At 37.4% G+C, this 26,784-nt stretch overlaps 4 protein-coding genes across 4 annotated transcripts in view; 1 reads left to right on the plus strand and 3 right to left on the minus strand.

Annotated features, from left to right (window-relative positions):
- Nucleotides 1-26,426, plus strand: LOC311291913 (uncharacterized protein). The gene is made up of 8 exons (XM_084411272.1): nt 1-35; nt 679-735; nt 1,100-1,269; nt 1,855-1,919; nt 2,092-2,186; nt 25,850-25,933; nt 26,111-26,186; nt 26,339-26,426. Exons 2-7 carry the CDS (start codon nt 708-710, stop codon nt 26,176-26,178), a joined length of 510 nt encoding a protein of 169 aa, XP_084267398.1. The 5' UTR covers nt 1-35; nt 679-707; the 3' UTR covers nt 26,179-26,186; nt 26,339-26,426.
- LOC311291902 (uncharacterized protein) overlaps nt 1-26,784 on the minus strand; it is a 322,068-nt gene that overhangs the window by 148,220 nt on the left and 147,064 nt on the right. The gene's annotated exons all lie outside the window — the stretch shown is intronic.
- The window catches only part of LOC311291904 (protein NLRC3-like), a gene marked incomplete at its 3' end in the record, with an annotated part of 146,391 nt that overhangs the window by 15,160 nt on the left and 104,447 nt on the right, over nt 1-26,784 (minus strand). The window lies entirely within an intron of this gene.
- Nucleotides 2,387-6,974, minus strand: LOC311291911 (E3 SUMO-protein ligase ZBED1-like). The gene is made up of 2 exons (XM_084411266.1): nt 4,899-6,974; nt 2,387-4,334 (listed from the first exon to the last, which is right to left on the minus strand). The coding sequence occupies exons 1-2, from the start codon at nt 5,030-5,032 to the stop codon at nt 3,659-3,661; spliced, it is 810 nt and encodes a 269-aa protein (XP_084267392.1). The 5' UTR covers nt 5,033-6,974; the 3' UTR covers nt 2,387-3,658.

Here is a 26,784-nt window from a genome sequence, read left to right on the forward strand (position 1 = left end):
CTCATCCAGTCGATCACATTCTACTTCTAGACATGGTAAGATATTTAACTTGTTAGATAAAATAGTTGGTGTGTGTGTGTGTGTGTGTGTGTGTGTGTGTGTGTGTGTGTGTGTGTGTGTGTGTGTGTGTAAGTTACAGATACCATCATTAGACCCATCATTAGACCCCTAGTCACTCAAGTGACACTAGCTTCAGATGCTAATTGTGATTAGCTGAGTGACTAGCTAAATCATGCTAAGAACATGTTAAGAACTCTATAAAACTCCACAGTTACCATCTAGCAACACCATAGTGACCAGCCAGAACACCATAGTAACCACCTAGCAACCACCCAGAATACATTAGCAACCACCCTGAAACCCTTAGCAACCTGTTAAAGCACCCTAGCAACCACCCCATAGACTTACATTGAAAATAGTTGAGAGCATCAGAGCAAAAAATAAATAAAACAATTACACATTCTAGACATGGTAACTAATTAGATTACATTGTTGAGTAACTGATTTTGGGGGGGGTGGACAATTTCAAGTAGAACATGACCAAGTATAAAATTAAAATACACATCAAAAGAAGTGCATCTGTTTAGTTTTTAGTTCCTATCTTGGAAATGCAATATGAAGTGCAGCTATTTTTTCTCTTTCTCTTGGTATGAACTGAGTTTTAAATGTTTATTTCAGAAACACCAAGGGCTCCAACTGGCCACAGCATGGCTGTATTTCCAATGCCCACATCCAGTAAGTAATTACTTTGTCTTGTATATTTGTAGATAGGCATAAAGCATACTGTTTTGGTATTTATCTTTATATGACCATTTGAATTTGAATGGCATCCTATTGTGATAATTAACCACACAATAACAATTACATTATTAAGAATTACAGTTTTTACTATCTGAAATTAAATGTTTGATTTTTGTATTTCCACAAGTGATTTCCCAATGTTTTGATACCAAGAATTACTTTAGTAGTTTACTACTGTTTACTAGTCAAATTCCATTACTGATATCAAGATGAATCATTTTATCTAGTGAAATTTGAATGTATTATTGATTATATAGTTGATCATTAATATTCTTGTCAAATGTTTTTAACTTTTTAGAATGGCAGAAATGTGTCCTCAAAAAGCTGGTGGAGATCATGCAGGAGGTCAAGAGGATTGGAAGTGCAGAACCTAAGAACTCTTGGTACCACATCAGAAGAATGGAGCTGATGGAGGAGCTGAACACCTTGGAGGAGAAGCTTCAAAATAATGAAGAGAGAGATGTTCTGGTCAAATAGAATTATTAACCAGTTTGCTTATTCTTTTCTTTAACAAAATAAATACAAATAAATAAATTGTGCTTATCACAATGAACACTAAGCACTTACTTTCGGTAATAATGTAATTTATTTAATCAGTCCTGGATTTGTTTTTGTTTTTATTTTTTATTTTGCTGCAGCTTTTCTCAAAAATGGTTTCAATATTTGCAGCATTGTTATTTTATTTTATTTACAGTGAAAGCCCACCAATAATAATAATACATATTATATTTAATAAGTGTTAGTGACAGTTAGTGTTAGTGAGTAGCTACAATTTACCTGTAAATATTTTTGTACATAAATATTGTACTTAAATGTATGTGTTTAAATTGTGTTCCTGGTCCCTCATGCACAATGCAATGATGACAATAGTATACTCATAATTCTACTTTACTGGAAATACAGACCTGTGTTTACTATAACACTATTTACAAACACATTTGGACTTGTCCTAACCAATAAAATTAAGTTCAACTGATTAGGTTAATGCAAGGACTGAAAATGTTTGTTACCAATATTGTATAGTAATAATGATATTTACTTTTTTCCTCTTAGATTACCCAGTTGAGTAAAGTCGGAGGCAAAAACATCAGGGACTGTTCAACAAAGATTTTGGATAGGTATGATCAAGCATTCATTTCTTTCATCATAAAAGATTTGATTTCTGATAATAAAAGAAATGCCTGTTACCTTGACTCATCCCTTCTCACATCTCCTCTTTGCTACTTACTTTGACTGATCACCTTTTCTCCATCTCTATTTCCCACCACTTTCTTCCCCTCTTTCTTTCAGGCTGATGACCAGTAATCTTATGGCACAGCTCAACATGAAGGGCCACGGCTCAAAAAAAGCATTTCAGTCAACAGCACTGTTCTCCACTGCGATAGGTATATTCTGATTTTACTTTGAGTGTGCTTTATGGGATTCAAAGTGATGTAACAGACCATTTAGAATAGACAGATTGAGAAACAGTTAATTTTAATAACAAAAATTATGGTTTGGTACCTCAGTTTGGTTTTCAGTACAGCGGGGGGGGGAACAAAGCATAATCTTTTTGTTGTTTGTTGTTGCATTTTTATTAAACAAAAATAAATAAATATTAAATTATAATTAAAATGTTTATCTTAATAATTTATAATAATACAATTATTCAATCAATACAAATTTAATCAATTAAAAATAGAAATCTAATTTAAATGAATTAAATCAAATACAAAAATGCATCTCATCTAATGTTGTAAATTGTAGTATTATCCCCTCTAATCACTTTTAGCTGAAAGGGTATTAGGCCTACTAACTAATAGAGTGGGGGCCCCAGGCAAAATTATATATATAGCCTATATAATGTTATTATTTTTTGGATAATATTACATAGAGATATAATTAGACAAAATTCAAAAAGTAGTCAAAACACAAAACATCTAACATCTAACAGAACATAAGTTGTTTATTTTTACAGCATTATGTGCTTATTATTTTTATTAACGAAATACCAATCTATAATCTTTATAACAGAAGATACAATATAATACAGCAATCTTCAAGATACAGTAAATCTTCACATTTATAAAGGATTGTCACCTTAAAAACAGTTGCGTGGTGGAACAAGCAATGCTATATAGAAATATATAGTTAGCATCTTAATTGAATCTTTGTTTTATTATCTTGTTAGTTCATTAATTATGTTAACTACTTATGTACTAATTTAACACAAAGAGCTGTATACTAATTCATAATTATTAAATAATGTCAACTAGTAAATGCATTGATTAGAGTTGCCATGCATATAGGCTAAATATTTTTAGTAGTGCTGTCAATCGATTAAAAAAATTAATCAAGTTAATCACAATCATAGCCTGTGATTAATCATGATTAATCGCAAAATGACTTGTAAACATGCAGTATTGAAATATGCATGGCAATCTGGTTTAAGGAAACAGATTCTTTATTTTTATCAAACATTCACATTTACAGAACAAATGTTCAATAAAATTTGTTGAAGCATCCATGGCAATCTGGTTTAAGGAAACCGATTCTTCAGTTTTGGTTTTATCAAAAAATTAACATTTATAGAACAAATGTTTATAGAACAAATGTTTAATAACAATTTGTTGAAGCATCCATATGAACTACAGACATATTTAGCAGGCAACTGTTACAATGTCATGTCTACACGTAGTGACAAATTGCTTTATTGTAAAATGTCTGGATGGTAACATCACCTCAAATGACTGCAACAAAAAGCAGGCCTATTTTGGAAATGGAACAATGTCTTAAGAGACAGAGTGAACAGTCTCTATATTATTGGTTAAAGATTCACTTCAAACAGTGTGAATCTGTGCTACATTCCTTATGTCAATCAATCATACGTCAACTCTCCTTTCAACCAGTTGCTCAAGCAGACTAGCTTGTTCACATTTTCAGACGATAGAGCTGACCTCTTCTTCTGCAGAATGTGGCCTGCCACAGAGAACAGTCTCTCACATGGCACTGTTGTGGCAGGTGTAGCCAAGTACCTTTTTGCAATATGGGCCAGCTTACCATATGCACCTGATTGTGACCACCACAGTAGTGGACATGTTTCTATGCTGGCACAGGGCTCTGCCTTGTACCTCTCCAGATATTTATCTGTGGACAGTACATCATCATCATCAGACTCTGACTCTGATCCCATCAGAAGGAGAGCCATCTTCTTCTTTGGTGGCTCTGTCTCCACTTTTTCTCCAGAGGTCTGTGGTGCAGTTTCTCTGTCCTTCAGCATCTCACTCAGCTTTTGCCACACCTCTCTCCTCTCTGCTTTGGGCAAGCACCTAAGGTCCTTGAATCGAGGATCAAGAGCGGTTGCTACCTTTAACCATGGCATGTTTGACTTCTCCTTTCGTATAGTGAGGTCTTTTGTGAATGCAGTCTTGAAGCGTGCTATGTATGCAGGATCGACATCTGACACCTCCATCGTACGCAGGAGATGACAAAGTGCAGGCAGCACCACGGAGCAGGACACATACTTTTCACCACCTAGGAGCTCAGTGATGTACCTACAGTGAAAACACAACACCACACAATTGACTTAATGACTAGTTTTTATTCAGATGTCATCTGTTTAGGGTACAGCCACTATGTCTAAATAACTTACAAATAACACAACTTAAAAATAACATTATTTATCAAATTATTTATAATGACATTATTTATTATAATGTCTAAATAACTTGGATTTTTATAACACTTTACAATACGGTACATTAGTTAACATTAGTTAATAATAAAGCTAATCATAACCTGTTATTATTATTAGTTAACATTAGCTAATAATAAACTGCACATAAACAGCATTTATTAATCTTGTTAATGTTAATTTCGACATTTATACTTTACTAAAATATTGTTATCATTAGTTAATGTACCGTGAACTAACATGAACAAACAATGAAACGCTGTATTTTTATTAACTATAGTTAACAAAGATGAACCAATACAGTAACAAATAAATTGATCATGGTTAGTTTAATAACGTTACATTAACTAATGTATTGTAAAGTGTTACGTAGATTATTATTTTTTTTCATCAGTAAAATTTAAAGAAATCATATAAACGTTACCTGCAAGGCTCCAGTAACGTTTCCAACTTTGACAGCCTGTCGTATTCAGCTGAAGTTAGCATGGCTAAGTTCTGCTTCTGCTGTTCCAAGGTTGCTTTCAGTGGATCTTTGTTGTGTTGAATCCGCCTTATCATTTCAAGAGTTGAATTCCAGCGCGTCGGTACATCCTGGGCAAGGGACTCCTCTATTAGTCCGTGAGAAGCTTGCTGAGCTTTGAGCTCAGCTGTGTTAGCGGGACTGTGTCTGAAGTGGCCGACTATTTTACGGCACTTTGCTAAAACGCTGTCAAATCCGCTGTCCCCGTAAAGCCACGGTGATCACCCTTTGTATCATGTGCGCCACACACGGCAAATGCTCGAACGGTAGACTTCTTGCAGTGGCAATCATATTGCGAGCGCTGTCTGTTCCTATAGTTGTAACATTAGCGGTAATCTCCCAGTCATTAGCAACTTTGAGAAACTGGCTAGCGCATGCTTCGGCAAAATGTCTTTCTTCTGTTTTTAATACTCCTAAAGTGAATGAGTGCAGCTGCCAGTTGTCATCGATTAGGTGTGCCGTTACACCAAGGTAGTTGTGGTTACTTACTGAAGTCCAGTGGTCTCCAGTAAGGGCAATGAAAGTACCTTCTGTCAACTGCTTTATTTTGGTTGCTTTTTCAGTGTCGTACAGTTCATGTATTTTCGTAACAACAGTTCCCCTCGAAGGCAGCTTGTATGACGGGTCGCCTGTGGCGATCTGAATGACGTCTTGAAGCCCCCGGTCCTGAACTATGTTGATGGGCCTGCAGTCTGCGGCGATCCATTTAGCAAATGCAGTAGTTAGCTTATTGGTCGTCTTTTTGTTGACAGAGCCGCGGCTGTACTCTGCCAGTGTCGTCTGACGAGCACGGCTAGCTGACCCGGTCTCAGCACTAACATTAGCCTCTTTGCTGACAACATTAGCAAAAATGTGCTTCGCCCGGAGATGGTACTTCAAACTTGTCGTGCTTCTGTGGAAGGCCAATTCATCACTGCAATAAGTGCACACAACTTTGGTTTTATCAAAACTTCCATCAGGAAGCTTTTTATAACGAAACTTGCCGTTCAGCAGAGCGGGCACCGTCTCCTCTGCCATCGTATTTACATTAACGTTAAGTTCACAGAAAAGTTACTCTCGTTTGCCATGTCCTCATCAAAGAAAGCCGCGCCGCGGCCCCGCGCTACCAACAATAACGGAAAAAAGTTCCGGGAAAAGTTGTTTACATTTTTTATTTGCGTTAAAAAAATACTAACGCGTTAATAATTTTTGATTAATCGCATGAGTTAACGCGTTAACGTTGACAGCACTAATTTTTAGTCTATATGCACGTTTATATTAATCTCTGCTTAAATACTGACTCTAATTTATGAGAACATGTCAAGTTTTTGTTTATTGACAGAAATAAAGAGCAGAAATGTCTGTGTGACACAGTTGTGTTAGCATACTTGAATTAAATTAAGTGTATAGTTGTTTCCTAATGTCTGCCAATAATTGTATGATCTAAAAACTAAAGTCATTTATTTGGATTAATTCAGCGTATATGTTATTAAATTATTAACTGTGATATTTTCTATAGAGCAAACTGGCTTTATAGACAATGTCAGAGTTAATTTAAGAAGTTAAAAACTGATCAGCACTGCTTTCTGGAAACACTCAATCCTTCAGCATCACCTGGAAATGACACCATTTTACACAGATGAAGAACATCTTATTCAAGACAATAATGAAGAATGCTGAGTTATCATCAACAACAGCAACAGCAAAAACTATCTAGAAAATAAAGTGAGTTACAGACAAATATATTGCCATGTAAAATAACCGAATGGTCTTAATCATTTCTGATTGTTTAATGAGTTTAACAGACTCTAAATATGAATTCATTGGGGAACAGAAATTGTGTTTAAAACTTTGATTGGGAAAATTGAAGCTGATTTGTTATATTCTCTATTACAGTTTAATATCATTTTACAATCATATTTACCCAATCTTTATTAATTGTTGAATCGTTTGTCATTTAATCATTACTTCAAGTTCACAATGATGATTGATTTCATTACTTTCAAATGATCCTAAAATAATTGATTGAGTAAAAGTAAGCAGAATTATAACGGTCATACTGTATAACTACTAATCATTATCTTATATATATATATATATATATATATATATATATATATATATATATATATATATATATATATATATATATATGAACTGAGATATTCAGTTTAATAACAGCAGATTGTTGTTCGCTGACGTCAGGCTTCATCTGTCTGTCTACTGTAAATGTCTGCTTCAAATATACTTTTGATTTCACATCACAAAAACAACAGCCTAAAACTGAAGAGGAAATTGGAGAAAACTTTCAGAAACATATTCATTTTCAATAACCCTTTCTCAGTAAAACTTCATGTTTTAACTTCAAAAGATTGTAATTTCTGGCAGATCTTCGTCTGTTCGGAGTAGCAGAAGAACAGCCTTCTGTTCACATTTAAATCTCGCTTAATATACAATATAGAGGGTTTTCACGACGCGTCATCAATCCGGAAGTCGGCCATTTTGGAGGTACTGAACGTAAACAGTGCCATTGAACTGAACGGACTCGCAAATTTGGCTGATTATTGCTTCTGAAAAATGGTCAAGTTTTGGTCTGTACTCATCGGTCGCACCGAGAAAAAACATTTCTAGTTCTATAGACTGCCGAAAGTTAAAGAGAAGAGTGCAAAAACTGATGAAAGATGGCGTTTGTGGTTGAGAGAGGCACAGCATCAGCCACATGTGTAAATGAAGCGTTAACTATGGCTAAAATTTTGACGTATAATAGTTAACTATGGGTACATACACACTGTCAATCCGATTATCTTTGTATCCGATTGGAATATGATCTAAAATGATGTCCACACTGTATTGCAACTGTTCAGGTCCGATTTGTGTGTCCACGCAGCTCTTTGACAACACGGCAATGATGTTGCGTTGATGGAGAGGTTTTCATTTGCAATATAAATGTTTTCTTATTTAAATTTTACAATATGGAAATGTATAGCCGCCGCGCTGGACTACTGCGTCTCGAGCTGCAGAACTGTAGGAGGCTGGTAGGTTACTGTATGCACAACTCTTTTTCATCCGCGCCGGTTTCAAAATACTTTTCAAAAATAATAATTTTCTGCTCGTCCGGCACTTTGCATCAACACAACCTTGTTTCGGCAGCGACTTTCAGCATGTTCCCTATAACAACGTCTGATGTTTATATTTTACGTGGCGTGAGAAAGTCACATAAACCACGAGAAAGAGCGTTCAGACTGGTGGATTTCCTGATATGTGATTTGAATAGGATATTAAACCACATATGGATGTAGCTTGAAACTGATTTCATGTGCTTTTTTTTGGACTGACAATCTGAACGTAGCCAATGTCGGGATACGAAAAAGAAGTAAGGACTAGAGAAGCTAGCTCGTTCAGATCTTTACCACATATTACCTTAAGTTTGTCAAAATGTTGAGCTCTTTCCTGCTTACCAAGTCCTTCTCTATATGATTTCGCAGCTTCCATGTGTTTTTCCCGTGGTTTAGACATCAGAAATGAGTGTAACAATGTGTTCAATAGTACATAAACAGTGCATCCGAGTACCTCCAATATGGCCGCGCATCCGGGTAACTGACCAAATCGTGACGTCGGTGAAAACCCTCTATAAAGTTCCTAATAATTACAAATGACTTTAATGGAGAATGTATTAAACTTACTTGCAGTCTTGTCCACTAAGAAGAGAATGTATAAGTAGCCTATGTTAAACTCAGTAACGCTTGTTGTCAGTCCGCGCGCGTCGTTCTCCTCACTAAAAGTGTACGTGCGCCCGAAAGCCCAAAATGGCGTACGCCGTTATATGTATTATATAAATATGTATGTATATGTATGTATATATGTATGTATATATATATATGTATATATGTATAATTATACATTTATATTTATTGAATATAAAAACTGTTGTGTAACTTCGTTCTCAGTAATGATTTCATGTAATTTAAGTGTTTAACTCCATTAATGAGAATGGCATAATCTAAATGTTTATATCAGAAGTAAAACATATTTTAAATCATTCTTTTATTTATTTAAACTGTTATTGTGAACATGCACTGTATTTATGATTATGACTCATAATGAAGATGTACGGTGTTCCTTCATCTTCCGTTAGATATAGGCCTATGCGTCAGTTCCACTAAACGGCCCAGCGCGCTCGCTGCCGCGGACATGTAGGAATGGATGGATGTTTGCTTCAAGTGATAGGCTTGGTGAGTGAAATTATAGTTGTATTATCTCTCTGTATATGTATAATTTTCTTAAAATGTTCTGTCAAAAAGTGACCAAAACAACATTTAACTCCAGCTCACCATCGGTTCGCCAAACTGCTCCGTCTCCTAAACGTTCGTACACATGGGTCACAGTCTGCGTGCAGATGCGCACATTCTCCGTCAAGTTTGTTTTTATAAATCACATCTTCTGCGTCGGAAGTGTCGTCCGCCTCTCTCAGGGCCTGTTCTGTGATAAACGAGGCCCAGATGCTTTTACTTTCGTTTTCCTCTTCTTCGTGTGTTTTACAGGAGGGTTTGGAACAGCTGAACAGTGGCACACCGACACCTACTGCACAAAAGCGGGATATATCTCTAAATCCTGTTTGATGTATGTTAATGCTTTATAAATGAATGAACTGTTTACTAATGCTTAACTAGTGATTAATAGCGTGGAGTTATAATAGTAACTGAAAGTTCCAGTTAAACAGCAGCTCTACAGTCTCAGAGCCTCTCTAGGACAGCAGCCATTCAGACAATAGAGAAGTGTGAGCGACGTGTGTTAATGGACCACTGCAGTTCCTGCTCCAGCCTACAGGAGCGCTGCTGAGTATGGACTTACACACACACACACACACACACACACACACACACATACATGTAGGTCCCCACTTGGTCAAAAATGTACAAAATTCGTTTTTTAGCTGATTTTACACAGACACGCATACACACACACACACACACACACACACACACACACACACACTCACACACACACACACACACACACACACACACACACTTGCTAATGCACACACACTCACACTCACACACACACACACACACTTCTTTTGCCTTAGTTTTTTTGTTGAGTCTCACAGGTTCAGTACAGACCAGGGATTTGTCCACCGGCCACTGTGGCTGGTGGATTTCAAAATCTACCAGCCACTCAATGTTTTTACCAGCCACTTTCTTGTTTTTAACCGACAATGTGTAACTGCATGTGAAAATTAATACTACAAGATCTACAATACATAAGCAGTTTATTTAATCTCAAGTCTCAATGAAATACTGACATTTTCTCTTTCTCTCTTATATATATTTCTCTTTTTTACCTGGATGTGGCATTTGAATGATTCGTGGTCTTTTATGGCTTCCAGTTTTAGGTTTTTAGTCCCAACAATGAAACTAGGGCTGGCCGATATGGACCAAAAGTCATATCCCGATTATTTAGGCTGAATATCGATATACGATATATATCCCGATATTTTTTCTGCAAAGTGAGAGCAAATGTTCAGTCAAAGTCAAAGCCAAATATGACACGTCACAAGTAGTTTTATTGAAACCGGCTATTTCCACACACACAAGTACTGTCCCCCTTTACTTAACATAAATTGTAAGAATATGACTAAAAGACTAGTACTAATAAATAAACATTAGGCCTATGCGAAAGCTATTAAATAGCAGTCCCAAACTAGTTTTTGTTAATACAATGTTGGTATGAGCCACTAGAGTCATTTAAAAATATAAAAAATAACACAAAGAAAAATAAAGTGGCATTTTGGGGTTAATATGGAAACGACAGTTACCATGGTGAATACACAATATTAACAATAACTGTTAATGAACCATGGAAACTGCTCCTGGTGAATAGTATGAAAATCATCCCTGCATTACTTTTATTTTGAGTAATTTACAACGTAACGGCGTTGCATGCTCGTAGTTTCTTGTGCACTTTATATACAGTGAGGCGATACACAGCGCGCGCCGCCGCATGCGCGTGCAATTGAAGAGTGTTCGCTACGAGCACAGGATAACGGCTGACGTGACAGGACAAGAAAGTCCGTTTGTCTGAGGTGAAAGACTTTATTTCAGCGTACACTTATGTCCTCTAAAAGTGTCCGCCGTCTGTGTGAAACAGTATATTTTTATTTACCCGCCACGGTGGCCGGTAGGTGAAGCGAGTTTACCCGCCACAACACAAAATCACCCGCATTTGGCTGGTGGCGGGTGCTAATTTCCATCCCTGGTACAGACTTTATAAAGCATCAGTGTGTGTTCAGCGTGTTAAAGGGGTCATATAATTTTTGTACAAGCTAATATGATTCTTTAGGGTCTAAATTAAAAGTTTTTAATATACTTTAATTAAAAATTCTCATTAGAATTGTAAGAAAACACTCATTTTACCTGGTCAAAACCAGCTCTGTCTTCAGCACGCCGTTTCAGTGCATGTGTCTTTAAATGATAATGAGCTGTGCTCCCCCTCGCCCCTCTGTTCTGGGCGTACACCGTAACACAATAACACAATAACCATAACGCGTTGTTCATTATAACCGTGGGATTATGAATTATACTGAGAACGTCGTACATATAAAACATGCGTAATGTACCCTGAGTGTAAACAGCCGCATTCATCGTGAAGCGTGCAGCAAGCGATTTGCAAAGATTAATATAAATATTAATATAAAGGTTAATAAAACGTTACACTCACTTCTTCTTCTGGAGGTGCAGCAGGAACACGAATAGTTGGTACCGATCCTTTTTTCAGGAGCAGCTTCTTAGCAAAACCAGCTTTATAACGTTACTGACCCTCGTTTGTAAAGCAGTCTGGTGTGTGAAATGATTCACGCAAACATGAAAGCATTGACGTTGATCGTGGGGAATATTCCCTTCGAAAACACACTCAGTCACTGCGTCTTCAGCGGTTCGGATTTAGGAACATCAACATGATGCTGTGTTCCTTATTACACCCGAGAACACCACACTCGCTGAGACGCCATTCTGCTCATAGACAGTGCTCCAGCGTATCAACAATGCGGACTATGATGATTGACAGCTCGCTCACGAGCGGGGGCGGGTCTGTGTTGAAACGCTGCTGTCAATCAACAGGTCGTCAGTAAATGAGTGTGGCATGTAGAGAACTGTGTTTAGAGGTTTGCAAAAAGTTTTTTTCAATTTCAACCTGATTGTAAAGCGCATAATGTGCTTGCAGTTTTGCAGACTTGGTCTGAAGATTCAGTACATGAGTGAATGGTTTCACTGAGTGAGCCTCAAGTCCCACTTTTAGTGTGTAAGCAACTTGAAAAAACTGTAATGTTTATGAAAATATTTATTAGTTAGTATCTTCAACATTCTGTGTGTGTGGCATAAAAGGCATACACACTGTATATGAAAATAGAAAACTTTAGAAAATAGAAACCGGAGAGAAAACTTTCTTGCACATTTGCATTCTTCTACATTACACAATGTTAATAATGAATAATTAGCCTATATATTTTTCAAGAATGTACAATTACAACATTTCAATAAATCAATAAAGAGTTAATTTATGAGTATATATATATAAAATAAAGAGCATGTATATTCTAAAAGAAAACAAAGCTCACCAGCCAAGTCCAAACTAAGTTAATTCATTTTTTGAGCATTAAACTGTTCCGCCTAGGCTTCATTTTGGCCAAACGGTCAATCACTCCGACTCAATTTATCAAGTTCTTCCCTCTCAACTGATAAGAGAGCTAGATGGTGAAGCCTGTCTTGTCCCATTGTAAACCTCAGCCAAGTGTGGAGCCGTCTCAGCACACTGAATGACCGCTCACAGCTACAGCTATTGACTGGGATTGTCAGAGAGATCTGCATAACCTGTGGCGAGGTTGGGAACATGACTTTATCCAGCAAATTGAAAACACGTTGCATATTTGAAAGGCTTTCCTTTCTGTGAACCAGATCCTCCGATTTTAGATCAACATTGTAATGATCTGCCAGACCTCGGAGGAGCTCCTCACACAGAAAGCTCCAGGATCACAGGCCTGAACACCTCGATGAAAAGCGTTGATCCATCTCAGCAACCATTCTGTCAAGGCAAGGAAGAAACAGGTTTCTTTTCAGCTTCTCTGCATCACTGAGGCCACTCACTGCTCCACAACTAGATTCCACTACATAAACCTCCATGCGTTTCTGCTTCTGCCTTTGTCTAGTAGCAGCACATGGCTCTGGGATCTGATGTGCGGCACAAATGGTCCTGACAGTCTCATAAAGCATAGTAGCCTTTTCATCTGTGCGCATCTGCTTTAGAGCGTCACACACACCTCTCTGTACTCAACAGCCTTAGCAAGGTCTACTGTTTCACACTGCAGATATTTGTGCAGGTTCTCAGTTACAGACAGAAAAGTCTTGAACATTATCAGAAGGTATACTGTGGAGAATCTGCTAAGTTTGGCATGGAGTCCTACTGCCATGGAGTTGCTGATGCTGGAAAGACACTGAAGAACTGCAGGGAGATTCTCTAAGATGGCATTTACAGACCGCAACTGGCTTGACCAGCGGGTCTTTGAAAGCTGGACAGTTCGGATGGCTGTAACCCCAGCTGATTTTGCATATCTCTAAATTTGTGATGGTTTATGAGTGAAACACTGAAACACGAGTACACACTTTGCAGTAGGTCAAAGAGATCCCTGGCCTCCGGTATGGCCTGACAGGTGTGACATAAAACTATGTTGAGCTGATGCGCATAGCAGTGCACATAATGTCCTCTGGATGGTCTGTTTTGAATCTGGCTTGTACACCACCTACAGCCCCACTCATAACTGCTGCGCCAGCATATGATTGTGCTACGCACTTAAGCTGATCAATGGCATGATGCACTAGCTGCTCCTCTATAGCAGCGGTTATGCTTTCTGCATCAAATTCTTTTAGTGTTGTAATTGCAAGCCAGCACTCCTTCACTGTATCTTCAGCAACATAGCGAACACATATGGCAAGCTGTTCAGTACTGCCGTCTCTGGCTTCATCTGCCATAACTGAAAACATCCCTGCCTCTTTTAGCTCCCTGACAATATTAGCTGTAACCTCTTCAGCACAGCACTCTCTCATTCTGAGATGCAGGTGATCAGTAGGTGCTGTGTGAAGGGGCTGAACAGGATTTCAAGAAAGGGTCAAACTGTTTTAGAGGATACGTCGACAGAAGACCCTAACCCGAAAGGTAGGAGTGAAACGACGTCACAATATCAACGTTGATCCGTTTTGCAAAATCGAAAGGTAATTCACCGTTGATTCAACCATGGTACCTGACGTTGTTTCAACAGTGAATCAACGTTGAAATGCCGGCTGGGGCGGCTCCACTTCACGCTCCCCACCCAGCACCAGACGTCATTAAGACGTTGTTTTTTGGGCTAAATCAAGTCGGCCCGTCATAGTCTTCATTTAGCCCAAACATAGACGTTGAAAATTGGGCTTTGTTTGGTCCGTCTGATTAGATCCAAATTTAGCCCACGTCCGTTTCGGACCACATATAGCCCTAATATAGACATGAACGTAATTAAAGTCAATGTAGCAAGCAAAGAAATATTGTAGAAATAGTTCCAAAGTTAAGTGTCACTGCACAACCTGGACATCCCAGCAATAAATGAGTTGTAAGCACCTATACGTTCGCAAACCATATATAACCATATATAAACATAGATGATTTGGCATGGCAGAAATCCAGCAAAATGCGCACCCTGATTATGTCGTTAAAAACGCTAGTGTTGTGCATTAGTACACCTATTTCTGAACAATCATATTGCAATGTAGGCATCAAAATATATCTTTTTAATTACTGTTATTTGTTGTTATATAATGGTTATTATTGTTCAATAAAAAATGTTTCATATTAGTGTTTGCTGATGTACTTGTCAATTTCAATCATTTAATCTATTTATTTGATTAATAACTATTTTTTGTATGACATTTTATTCATTTTTATTTAAACCTTATTGTTGTTGTTTTTTTTGGGTGTTTTTTTTTTTATATTCATTAAAACGCTGATTCATTCTATAACGAAGCAAGACTGTAAACAAGGAAATTATTTAAACATGGAACAACACCAGCTGCAACCAACAAGCAAATGGCTTCGGGGTGAAGCTAATTCTGACACTTCACTTCAAAGAGATTGTCATGGGAAATTCCTTTAACCAAAGCAATGATACTCACAAAGATATCAACCTTTTGTCTCAGTGCCTGAACATTTTAATAACATTGTTGAAGACGTAAATAAAATTATCAAAATAAAAAAAATACAACGTTGCTTAAAGTGTTTATGAACAAGTATTAACTTAGATATCACAACAACACTAATTAGTATCCAGTACTGATACAAGTTAGTATGTGTTGCTGTGATATCTAAGTTAATAGTCCTTTTGCACCATGCTGGTGATAACAAAGTGTAACCTGACAATGTGGTGCACTATGGTAATTAAAGAATACATATTCTTCAATTTATGGAATATTTTTTACATTTACATTTATTAATTTAGCAGACGCTTTTATCCAAAAACGACTTACAAATGAGAACAATAGAAGCAGTGAAACTAACAATAGGACAGATATGCAAGTGCTATGACCCTTCCCAGTTTAATCTAACGCAGTAGGTTACATGTACTTTTTTATAATATAATTTTATATATAACTTTTTTATAATAGAATATAATTAGTATTAATGGATCAAGTGTTGCCGAAAAAGATGCGGGTTCCCACCCACTTTTTAAAAATAGATGCAGCGTCTTCAGCCGTTTCTTGAAAGTGCTATGGACTCCTCAGCAGCTCTGGGGTGCGTTTCCCGAAAGCATCGTTGGCCAACTATGGTCGCAAGTTCATCGCAATGTCCATTGAACTCTATTGGCAACGAGGGAACTTGGCACCATAGTTGGCTAACGATGCTTTCGGGAAACGCACCCCTGGTTGAGTTAGGCAGATCATTCCACCAGCGGGGAACAGTCAAAGTGAAGGTCCGAGAAAGAGATGTTGTGCCTCTTTGAGATGATGCACCACAAGACGTCGTTCGCTTGCAGAGTGCAAGTTTCTGGATGGCACGTAAGTCTGAAGTAATGAGTTTAGGTAAAAGGGAGAAGAGCCAGTTGTTCTGTAGGCAAACGTCAGTGACTTGAAAATACACAATATAATTTGTTTCAGAAGTTCTTTAATTACAACTTAATATAACAACAATTTTCAGTTTTAACCATTTCATACAAGCACGGCATGCCATTTAAACAGGAAAGTAACAGCTCCACAAAATTAAAAACATGGTCGATAAAACTTGTACAACTGTGTAATTATTCAAGCATTACTGTTTTAACATGTTTAAATGGCAAGGCAAGTAAGCGTTCACAACTTAAAATAGATTTACAAGAGATTTAAAAGGCATGTTTTAAAGATGTTATTAAAAAGACATTGAACATACAAGATGTGAATGAGCTTAATCACATTAGTTTGATCGGAGTATTGTGTTTACACGAGTTGAAGTTTAATCGCAATATTGCCAAAATCCCATTAAAATCGCATTATGTAACACAATCAATGTGTGAAGAAATTCTGCAGATCGTGAGCGGAGAAACCACTTTCTACCATATGCAGCAGACCTCCTTAATCACTTTGTCATCAATAGAGCTGAGGTCTATGGAAATAAATTCACTGTCTACAATGTGCATAACGTAAAACACCTCCATGAAGATGTTGCACATTTTGATTGTTCGTTAAATGAAATATCTGCTTTCCCTTTTGAGAACCATCTGAAAACTATCAAGAAGCTTGTCAAGACCAGCCATAACCCTTTGGTGCAAGTGGCAAAGCGTATAGCAGAGAAGGAGCGTAAAACACAAAAATACGAAACAGAAGCAAACTCGCATGCAGCCAGTGTCAGCAAAGCAGAGGGACAGCTGTTTTCTGCTCAAAGATGGCAGCGTAGCTTTTGTAACTGAAAAAAACAGATGGCAAATTAGTTTGCAGTGTCATCCCAGATCACCTATTTGAAAAGCCTTGCCAGTCTAAACTCCTAGACATTGCTTTTGTCGGCAGTACCTACAGCACAGCTAAAACACAACTACTACAAAGCCTTGAAAACAAAAGCTGTATGTCTACCACACTGTGGAGGATATGCCATCTTCCCTTTGTTGCATGATAAGTTGCCCTTTTGTAGTTTCAGACATGGTTTTTGCAAGGGCTGTTTGGATTGAGGGTGACAAACATTTTGAGGGTGTCATCCCAAAAACTGTATCCTTGAAGATGAGAAGATTGTGAGATGGCCAAAGACCCAGGTGCAGTCAGCCCATAAAAGAAAGTTAAACCCCATGGAGGACTGGCTCACTTTCCTGCTGGTGAAAATAAAAATGACATCAGGTACAAATACACATAATGACCTACTGAATTTGGTGTTGTTATTATTTCTCTGCGTTATTTACATACAGGTTACTGTACATTTCTACTTAACTTGGTGATTTATTTAGTAGAAAAGGAGAAAGACTGTGAGCTTTATGATTACACGTCATCAGCCCAAACTGACCACGAAAATATCACCACTATGCCATAGAAAAAGAGAGTTGTAAAAAAGAGGAAACATGAGGATTATATGGAATGTAAGTGCATAATTGTTCTCCAAAATATTTTATACATACAGGGCTCGACATACCGCTTGTCTGCTTGTGCGGGAGTGGATTTTTTGAAGGGGCAAGTGGAAGAGAATTTTACATGCCCGACCAGACAAGAAGACTGGTATCGGTTTCCCGATAACGTTGTTTCTTAGAAAACTCTTAAGGTATAACTTAATTAAAGGTATACCATTAGGCGTGTTCCCCGAACTATACCTTAGTAAGCCGCTTCGACGTTACCCGGTGCTGTCCGTGGCGATGCTGCTGAATTGGTTGATATCATTGGGCTGGAGAATCAGCTATTCTCTGGTGCAGGGGCTGCTTCACTGAGTTATGCCAGAAAGCGCTGTTCTTTATAAAAGAAGCACTTCAGAAATAGTGGAAATTGCATTATAGGACTCATGGGATATTATAAAAAATACTCCAAACTATAATAGCCTATAATAGCCTAGCCTACATATCTTAGAATTGTATCATAAATTGCTGCCTCAATAACCATTTACAATTTTTTACGTGCTTTCATCTCTTTCCCATTTTTGTTCGCTGATGTGGAGCTGCGATGAAATAGTGAACGTTCTTGTAAATACTTTCCAGCATTTCAGTAATACAAGTGTAGCCGACATCTTATACATACGGTGCTCGGCAGTGATCAAAAAGGATTTAAACAGTGGATTTTGAATCTCTTCTTGTAAACTCAGAGATGTGGATTCAGATTTGCAATTAAATTCCCACACGACCTGTTTGTCAAAAAACAATTTGGCCAGGGATTTTTACGAGGGTTGCGTGAGAAAAAACACTGACATTATGGATTCGGGCGGCAATAAAATCACTTACCTGATTTACATTTACCTGTAAATGTTTACAATACCGTACGAGCCCGCCCAGCCCATGATAAACAATTAGTGTCCGAATAGGACTTACCTGACAGTAGCTTTCATTGGCCTTTGAAAGCGCGCCGCGTTTCTAACACAGTACGGGTTAACATCAGTGGCGTTTTCTTGCGGAGGCCAAGGGAAGCCAGGCTTCCTCACTTTTTCAGAATATAATCGTCATTTAATAAACACTTTTGTTTTCACAGTTTACGTAATCCTTCTGTCATCTCCTCATCGTCTCTCTTCATTCATTACTGAGTGTTTTATGATGTGTAAAACAGCGCCCCTATAAAAGTGACATGGTGAATGAGCGTTGAAAACATGGTACTGCACCCTGTGTCTGTGAGGAGGCCAGGCTGAGTTGGCATCCCTTGATAGAAAAACAAAAGAATGATTAACCAATCAGGTGACGCTATTGTCACGACACTGCTCCCCTGTGATTGGTCAGGACATTGTCAAGGGAAGCCATGAACTTGTTGGCATCAGGCCAATCACATCACGTTATCATCGTCAATGAATGAATGAATGAAATAGCTCTTTGTTGTTTATTGTTGTGAATAACCGCTATTAATCCTCGCATGAGCGTCACACCGATTTAAGGGTGTATTAAATGAAAAAGGTTATCTTCTTGTTGCTTACCGTTGGCGTTTCCTATCTGCGAATGTTTTAATAAAAAACACCATGAAAGATGTTTAAGAGGACTGACTGTGTGTGTGTGTGTGTGTGTGTGTGTGTGAGAGAGAGAGAGAGAGAGAGAGAGAGAGAGAGAGAGAGAGAGAGAGAGAGAGAGCGTCCGTGCTCAAAATGTTGGATTGTAACAAGCGTAAGTCCCGGTAAGATGATGCTGGGCGCTCTAATAGTTCATCCAAATAGCAACATATAAATGGTAACGTATGATTTTCTGCCCCCACCCCTTAAAACACACAGCTTAGAGGTTGTGTCTTAATTGGCTTCCTCAGAAATTTTCCCCACGCCACGCCACGGGTTAACATACTGTGGTAAAAATCCCAAATGTGGAGTTTTTATATTTGTAGCCTATATATGAACATATTACATATTATTAACATATGATAGGCAAGGCAAGGCAAGGCAAGTTTATTTATATAGCACATTTCATACACAATGGCAATTCAAAGTGCTTTACATAGAAGAAATTAAAATAATAAAAAGAAATAAGAATAATTAAAACAGTTTAGAAAAATAAAATAAAATACAGTACAAACAGTCGGAGGAACATTGGCACAGTGCTCATTCAGTAAATGCATAGCTAAACAGATGTGTTTTGAGTCTGGATTTGAAAGTGACTATTGTAGGAACACATCTGGGGCCTCATTTATAAAGCTTGCGTACGCACAAAACGGGGCTGAAAACATGCGTACGCCAGTTCCTGCGCAAAAGGTGGGATTTATAAAGAAAAACTTGACGGGAAAATTTGCGCACCTGCACGCAAACTCTGACCCATGCGTACGCACATTTTGGAGATGGAGCACTTTGGCGACACCGATGGTGAGCTGGAGTTAAATGTATTTTTGGTCACTTTTATACAGAAAATCTAAAGAAAATTAAACAGAAAGATTATACAAATACAATTTCAATCACCAAGCCTGTCACTTGAAGCAAATATCCATTCCTTCTTAAATGTCCGCGGCAGCGAGCGCTTTGGGCCGTTCAGTGAAACTGACGCAAATAACAGTTTAAATAAATAAAATACTTCTGATATAAACATTTATATTAAATATGCCATTCAAATTAACACTTAAACATGAAATCATTACTGAAGTTACAACATTTTTTTAAATTCAATCATTAGAAATATTTGTTGTGGATGCGATTGTTTTTGAACACTTTTCCTGTGGCGTGCTTTAATGTTTTAACCACAGAGATAATTGCTTATCATGATAATACCAGATTGTCTGAGAAAATAGTTTCGTGCAAATAATGCCCAAGGCCTATCTGTTTCCATTAAAAATATAAATCAATTAAAATACAATTCGGCTAGTGGAAAAGATTGAGAAAAACTTTCTCTGAAATGTATTTGACACTATTTGATTTATGTAGGCTATTCAAAAACAAGGCAAGGATAGACAACTACTTGATTTGTATTAATGTAATGTTTCTTGTACCGTTTATATCATTTGCATATGATTATTCATCCACGTGATAACGTTTAAGTTATCACGTGGATGAATAATCATATGCAAATGATATGTAGATGAGGATCTGCATAGTAAAACTAGGCGTTGTAAGCTCCATATATGGTTATTTCGGGGTGGAGACGCATGTACGCACAATCTTCCGCTGACTGGGATTTATAAAGTGAATTCTGCGCAGGTTCTGGCGTACGAACGGTTTTATAAGTCTGAATATTTTTTTGCGTACGCCATTTTTGGCTTTTGTGCGTACGTACACTTTTAGTAAGGTTCCTACGCACAGTTTTATAAATGAGGCCCCTGATCTCCTCTGGAAGCTGGTTCCAGCATAATAGCTAAAAGCAGATTCGCCATGTTTAGAGTGAACCCTTGGTATTTCTAGCTGATATGATCCTAATGATCTGAGTGATCTGTTGGGTTTATATTCAGTGAGCATATCTGCAATGTATTGAGGTCCTAGGCCATTGAATGATTTATATACCAGTAATAATACTTTAAAATCAATCCTAAATTTAACTGGGAGCCAGTGTAAAGACCTGAGGACTGGTGTGATATGTTCATATTTTCTGGTTCTGCTCAGAATCCTGGCGGCAGCGTTCTGTATGAGCTGCAACTGTCTTATGGTCTTTTTGGGAAGGCCAGTGAGGAGTCCATTACAATAATCCACCCTGCTGGTGATGAAAGCATGAACAAGTTTCTCTAAGTCTTGTCTGGAAACAAAGCATCTAATTCTTGCAATATTTTTCAGATGATAGTATGCTGATTTAGTTATTGCTTTGACATGCCTACTGAAACTAAGGTCTGACTCTAGTGTCACACCAAGATTCCTGACTTGATGTTTAGTTGTTTGACCCCTAGAGTGTAGGTATGCGTTCACCTTGAGAACTTCATCTTTGTTTCCAAACGCAATGACTTCAGTTTTGTCTTTGTTTAACTGAAGAAAGTTTTGACACATCCAGCTGTTGACTTCATCAATGCATTGGCACAGGGAGTCAATGGGGCTGTAGTCGTTAGGCGATAGGGCTAAGTAAATCTGTGTGTCGTCTGCATAGCTGTGGTAAGAGATCTGGTTCTTTCTCATTATTTGGCTCATTGGGAGCATATACAGGTTGAACAGGAGTGGTGCAAGAATTGAGCCTTGATGGACTCCGCATGTCATGGATGTCCACTCAGACTTATGGTCTCCTATACTCACATAATAACCTCTCCCATCTAAGTATGACCTGAACCATTTTAGGACTATCCCAGAAATCCCGACCCAGTTTTCCAGCCTGTCCAGAAGTATGTTATGATCGACAGTGTCAAATGCAGCACTGAGGTCGAGTAGCACCAGCACTGATAATTTGCCTGAGTCAGTATTTAAGCGAATATCGTTTATTATCTTTATGAGCGCTGTCTCTGTGCTGTGGTGCGGTCGGAAACCAGATTGAAAATTGTCAAAGGATCCATTCAAGCTCAAGAATTTGTTCAGCTGATTGAAGACAACTTTTTCAATGATCTTGCCTATGAAAGGAAAATTTGAGATCGGTCTATAGTTGCTTAATATGGTCTTATCCAGATTGCTCTTTTTCAGGAGGGGCTTGACAACTGCAGTTTTCAGGGAGTTTGGAAAACTCCCAGAGAGAAGTGAAGCATTTACCACTTCTAGAAGATCTGCTTCTAGACTGTTTAACACACTTTTGAAAAACGATGTGGGAAGTGTGTCAACAGTGCAGGTTGATGTTTTAAGGTGCTGTACGGTTTCTTCCAAAATTTTGCCATCAATTTCTTTGAAGTCAGACATAGTAACTACTTTCTCAGGTGGATTGATCTGTCTGACCCCAGCGTAACTCAAGGATGTGCTGATCACCTTTCTGATATTATTGCAAACTCACTGCACTTGTTGTCTGAGAGCATTTCACTGGGAATCTGGCTTGGGGGGTTTGTCAGTCTCTCTACAGTAGCAAAAAGAGTGCGTGTGTTGTTTAAATTGCTGTTTATAATATTTGAGAAGAAAGTCTGTCTAGCTTTGCCTAGTTCCATATTGAAAGCATGAAGGCTGTCTTTGTAGATGTTATAATGGACTACAAGTTTTGTCTTCCGCCACATGCGCTCTGCTTTTCTGCATTGTCTTTTCATATTTTGCACTGCTGTTGAGTTTCTCCAAGGTGCTTTTTGTCTGCCACTCTTCTTCCTGACTTTCACAGGAGCAATATCATCAATTACACCTTTAACTTTTGAGTTAAAAGAATCAAGGAGAAAATCAACAGAGTCTGCAGATATGCTTGGTGTTAAGGATATAGCCTTCATAAATAGGACACTAGTGTTCTCATTTAAGCATCTCTTCTTGACAGACACAGATCTCGCTTCAGTGGCAGGAGAGATCAATATATCAAAGAAAATACAGAAATGATCAGACAGTGCTACATCCTTAATAACAATCGATGAAATGTTTAGACCCTTACTGATGAGTAAATCTAGAGTGTGTCCACGATTGTGTGTGGGTCCATGTACATGCTGAGTCAGATCAAAAGTTTTTAAAACAGTTTTGATTTCTTTTGCCATATTGTTTTCTGCATTATCTATGTGAATGTTAAAATCTCCAGCAATGGCAAAACAGTCAAACTCTGAGGTAATTGTTGATAACAGTTCTGTAAAGTTACTGTTATCTGATAGGCTACAGTTAAGCAACATTACACGACCAAGTGCCGTTTTCCTGAATACCATCACGATTGAAAATGTGACTGATTTCGTACAACAGTTCAATAACTATAAGTATAACTATAAGTATAACTATAACTATAAGTAGTTTTTACCTACTTACTTTTTTGACGCAATATTGACTGCTTTTGTTCTGTTTCAGCAGCGAAAAAAGTTCCAGACAGAGACCAGAGTAGAACCAAACTGCACCTCACAGCAACACTCAACCAGAGGGTTTCATTGCTTAATGATTCAGCGTTTTGAACGAATCGATTCAATAACCTATTCATAAACAATTGCCTCAATCTTGAATGAATCAGCCGTTTGAACGAATATTGACTCAATCAATGACTTGCATATTAAAACGGACACTTGACGCCAACAATGGGCGGTTTAAAGCTATCATACCAACCCCCCCTCCCCCCCCCCCCCGCCCCCGCCCCACACACACACACACACACACACACACACACACACCCAGCATTTCTTATTTGTATATGAAAAAATATATATATTTTGAACAATCGCAAAACTTTATTTAATGTCTTTGTAATTTTGCAGTGTAGGAATTGATTTAGGCCTAATTTGATTGGTAACAGCTGTAGTGTGATATCCTAATTTAATTTATTGATCAAATTTAAGAATCTGACATGAAAGATGAAGCATATATTTCACAACATTAGGGGAAAAATGCTCCTGTTAAAGGTGAAAAAAGTCCTTGGGGTAAATATCACAAAGATGTAGATTTAATTTCTAGACATCTAAGAATGTTGCTACAGAATAAATTATATTTTTCCCCAGACAAGCAACTTTTTACAAAGGGAATGACCAACTTACCTGTCCAAAGGACAAGCACGTCAAGGCTTAATGTCGAGCCCTTCATTTTCTTTTTTCTTACTTGCAAAAACAGGCTTACTGATGTAATAATTGCAGGGTCGTTTAACTCAGAAGATGATGTCTCAAAAGTCAAGAACAAGTCAAGTAAGGGCGAATACATTTCTTGAAACCTATTAGAAATAAGGATTTTCTATGTTATTTTAGTTTTGTTTAGTTGAAAAAATAACAGGTTTATCACAACCAGAGGTGGGCACAAATACATCAAAAACTATTTTGTTACAAACTACAAATACTGGCTCATGAAATGTAACAAAATAAAATACAAAATACTGATGTGAAAAATGTATTTAAATAAAATACAAGTAATTAGTATTTTGAAAATACAAAAATATTCCCACAATAATCTTAAAGGGATATACTTCACCTCTGGAAAGATGAATGTGTATTTAAAATGGGTAATTTATGTATAAGACATTATTAATTATTATTTATTATAATTATTATATTAATATTTATAGACAAATTATTTTTGAATTTGGAGCCTTCTAGACTGAGAAAAGCCAGAAAATGTATTCAGCAAACTCCCAGAATGCACTTGCTTCGCTGCTCTACGAGGCCACTCCCAAGCCACGCCTACCGGTAAGAGCGCACAGTTAAACAACAAGACTAGGCTACTAGTGAGTCTCCGTGACAAGTCTGCCCGGGATTTCGAGATCCGCCAAAATGTCCGGGATTCGGCTTCTGCGTTCTACAGTCGCCATTCATCATGTTTACTGTGGCGAGCAGGACGAGGCTGAGGCGAAGTAGCTAAATAAAAAATAAATAAATAAAAAAACAGACCGAGAATTTTCGTCACAAAATCAAAATTCCATTCTAATCATAATATAGATGATTAATCATATTAATCATAATATGTGTGGGTTTGTTTTACACACGAGACTCTAACTGCCCTGATCGCGTATGCTTTTTCCATAGTAGAATCGTGCTGCGTGCGCAATTATTGAAAAACAATAGGATTGATGATTATTTTATACAAAATCCGACGGAATATCAATATTTCTCATATGTAATGCGTGTAAAAACTGCAGATGGATGTTATATTGTGAACGCTTGCTTAGCATGGAGATTTCAGTGGAGTTAGGACAGACGCGCTGTTTCATAATAGGTATGATGTCCTTTTATGAATGACAACACAGTGCATTGATCTCATAAGGCACAATTATTTTCTCTATAATGCCGTTCAGTGTGCAATATGTGTGTGTGTAGACTGTATATTTTTCACAAAACACTTTACCTTAATGCCGTTTTTAAGAGGAGCAGCGCCACTTCTCCTGTGTTCAAAACTCATTCACTTCCTGGAGGGAGCCCTAATCTAATACACTACAGGGTGTCACGTGATTTTCATGCATCTAACCTGGACATTGCCATTGCCAACATCAAAGACCGAAAATATGGCAAAATCATTTACTATGGTGATAAGCATATGGTGATTTTTCATAAGTATTTAAGTATTTGAAATAGTCTAAATACACTCCCTCAAAATATTTTGTTACAAACTACATTTTATTTTTTCCACACCTGCAAAATACAAATTACAAAATACACTAAAGTAATTAAATACGTATTTAAAATACATTTAATTGAAATACTGCCCATGTCTGATCACAACATAGTGTGCAGAGTGATGTATAAATACCCTTTTGACTGTTTCAGATAAGAATTTGCAGGCATTTCCAAAGCCTCCCGAACTCCTGAAGAACCGAACTCCTGCTACCATTGTCCACACCACTTCTGAAGGTAAATCAAGAGTGCTAGCTTAATCCAGTGAACAGAGAACAGTACTGCTTATTGTAGTGTACAGTGAATAAGCACATTATTTAAGTTCTCTGTATAATATAAAAGTAAAAAAAATAAGTAATTTCAAATCACATCGGATTAAAAAGGTCCTGTTTGATAGTTTTTTTCTTCTTGCAGAATTATCCATGGATCAGGATGACCAGTTGGCCTGGAGCAGACAGCTGCCAGATTCATCTTCAGATTGAAATTCCAGGTAATGTTAAGCTTTGTGTGTAACAATCATCACACTTTTTGGATGGTTCTGATGGGATAAGCTATGGAAGTGAGCTAAGCAACATCACATGAAAAAGTGCTGTTATTCTGGAGATGATTATGATGTTAATTGTTTGTTTGCATATGTTGAAGATAACCCACTAAGTCCAATAAGGGAGCGATCAAACTCTTCCAGTCGATCACACCATAGAGGGCACTCCACTTCTACTTCTAGACATGGTAAGATAATCTACTTGTTAGATAAAATTGTTGCAGAACAATATAGTGTGCCACTGCATAAAGGATATGCGCCTACATCTGTCTTTATATCTGACTGAAAAAGGAGGATTTGAACTATGTAGTAACTCATAATGTATTAACAAACCATAATGTAAATCCAGTTCAAATGTATTATTATTATTATTTATTATACTACTATATAATGTTATTATAACAATAATTGCACTGTAAATGATAAACAACAAATGGGAACACCAATGTTCATGTTTAAAAAAAATATAATTATAACAATGTGTTGTTGGAGAGTTTATATTATACTACTTTTCTCATATTGTAAATGTCTTTATCATATGGGATTT

This window comes from Rutilus rutilus, assembly GCF_951802725.1.
Source record: "Rutilus rutilus genome assembly, chromosome: 6".
In the NCBI taxonomy this organism is placed as follows: domain Eukaryota; kingdom Metazoa; phylum Chordata; class Actinopteri; order Cypriniformes; family Leuciscidae; genus Rutilus; species Rutilus rutilus.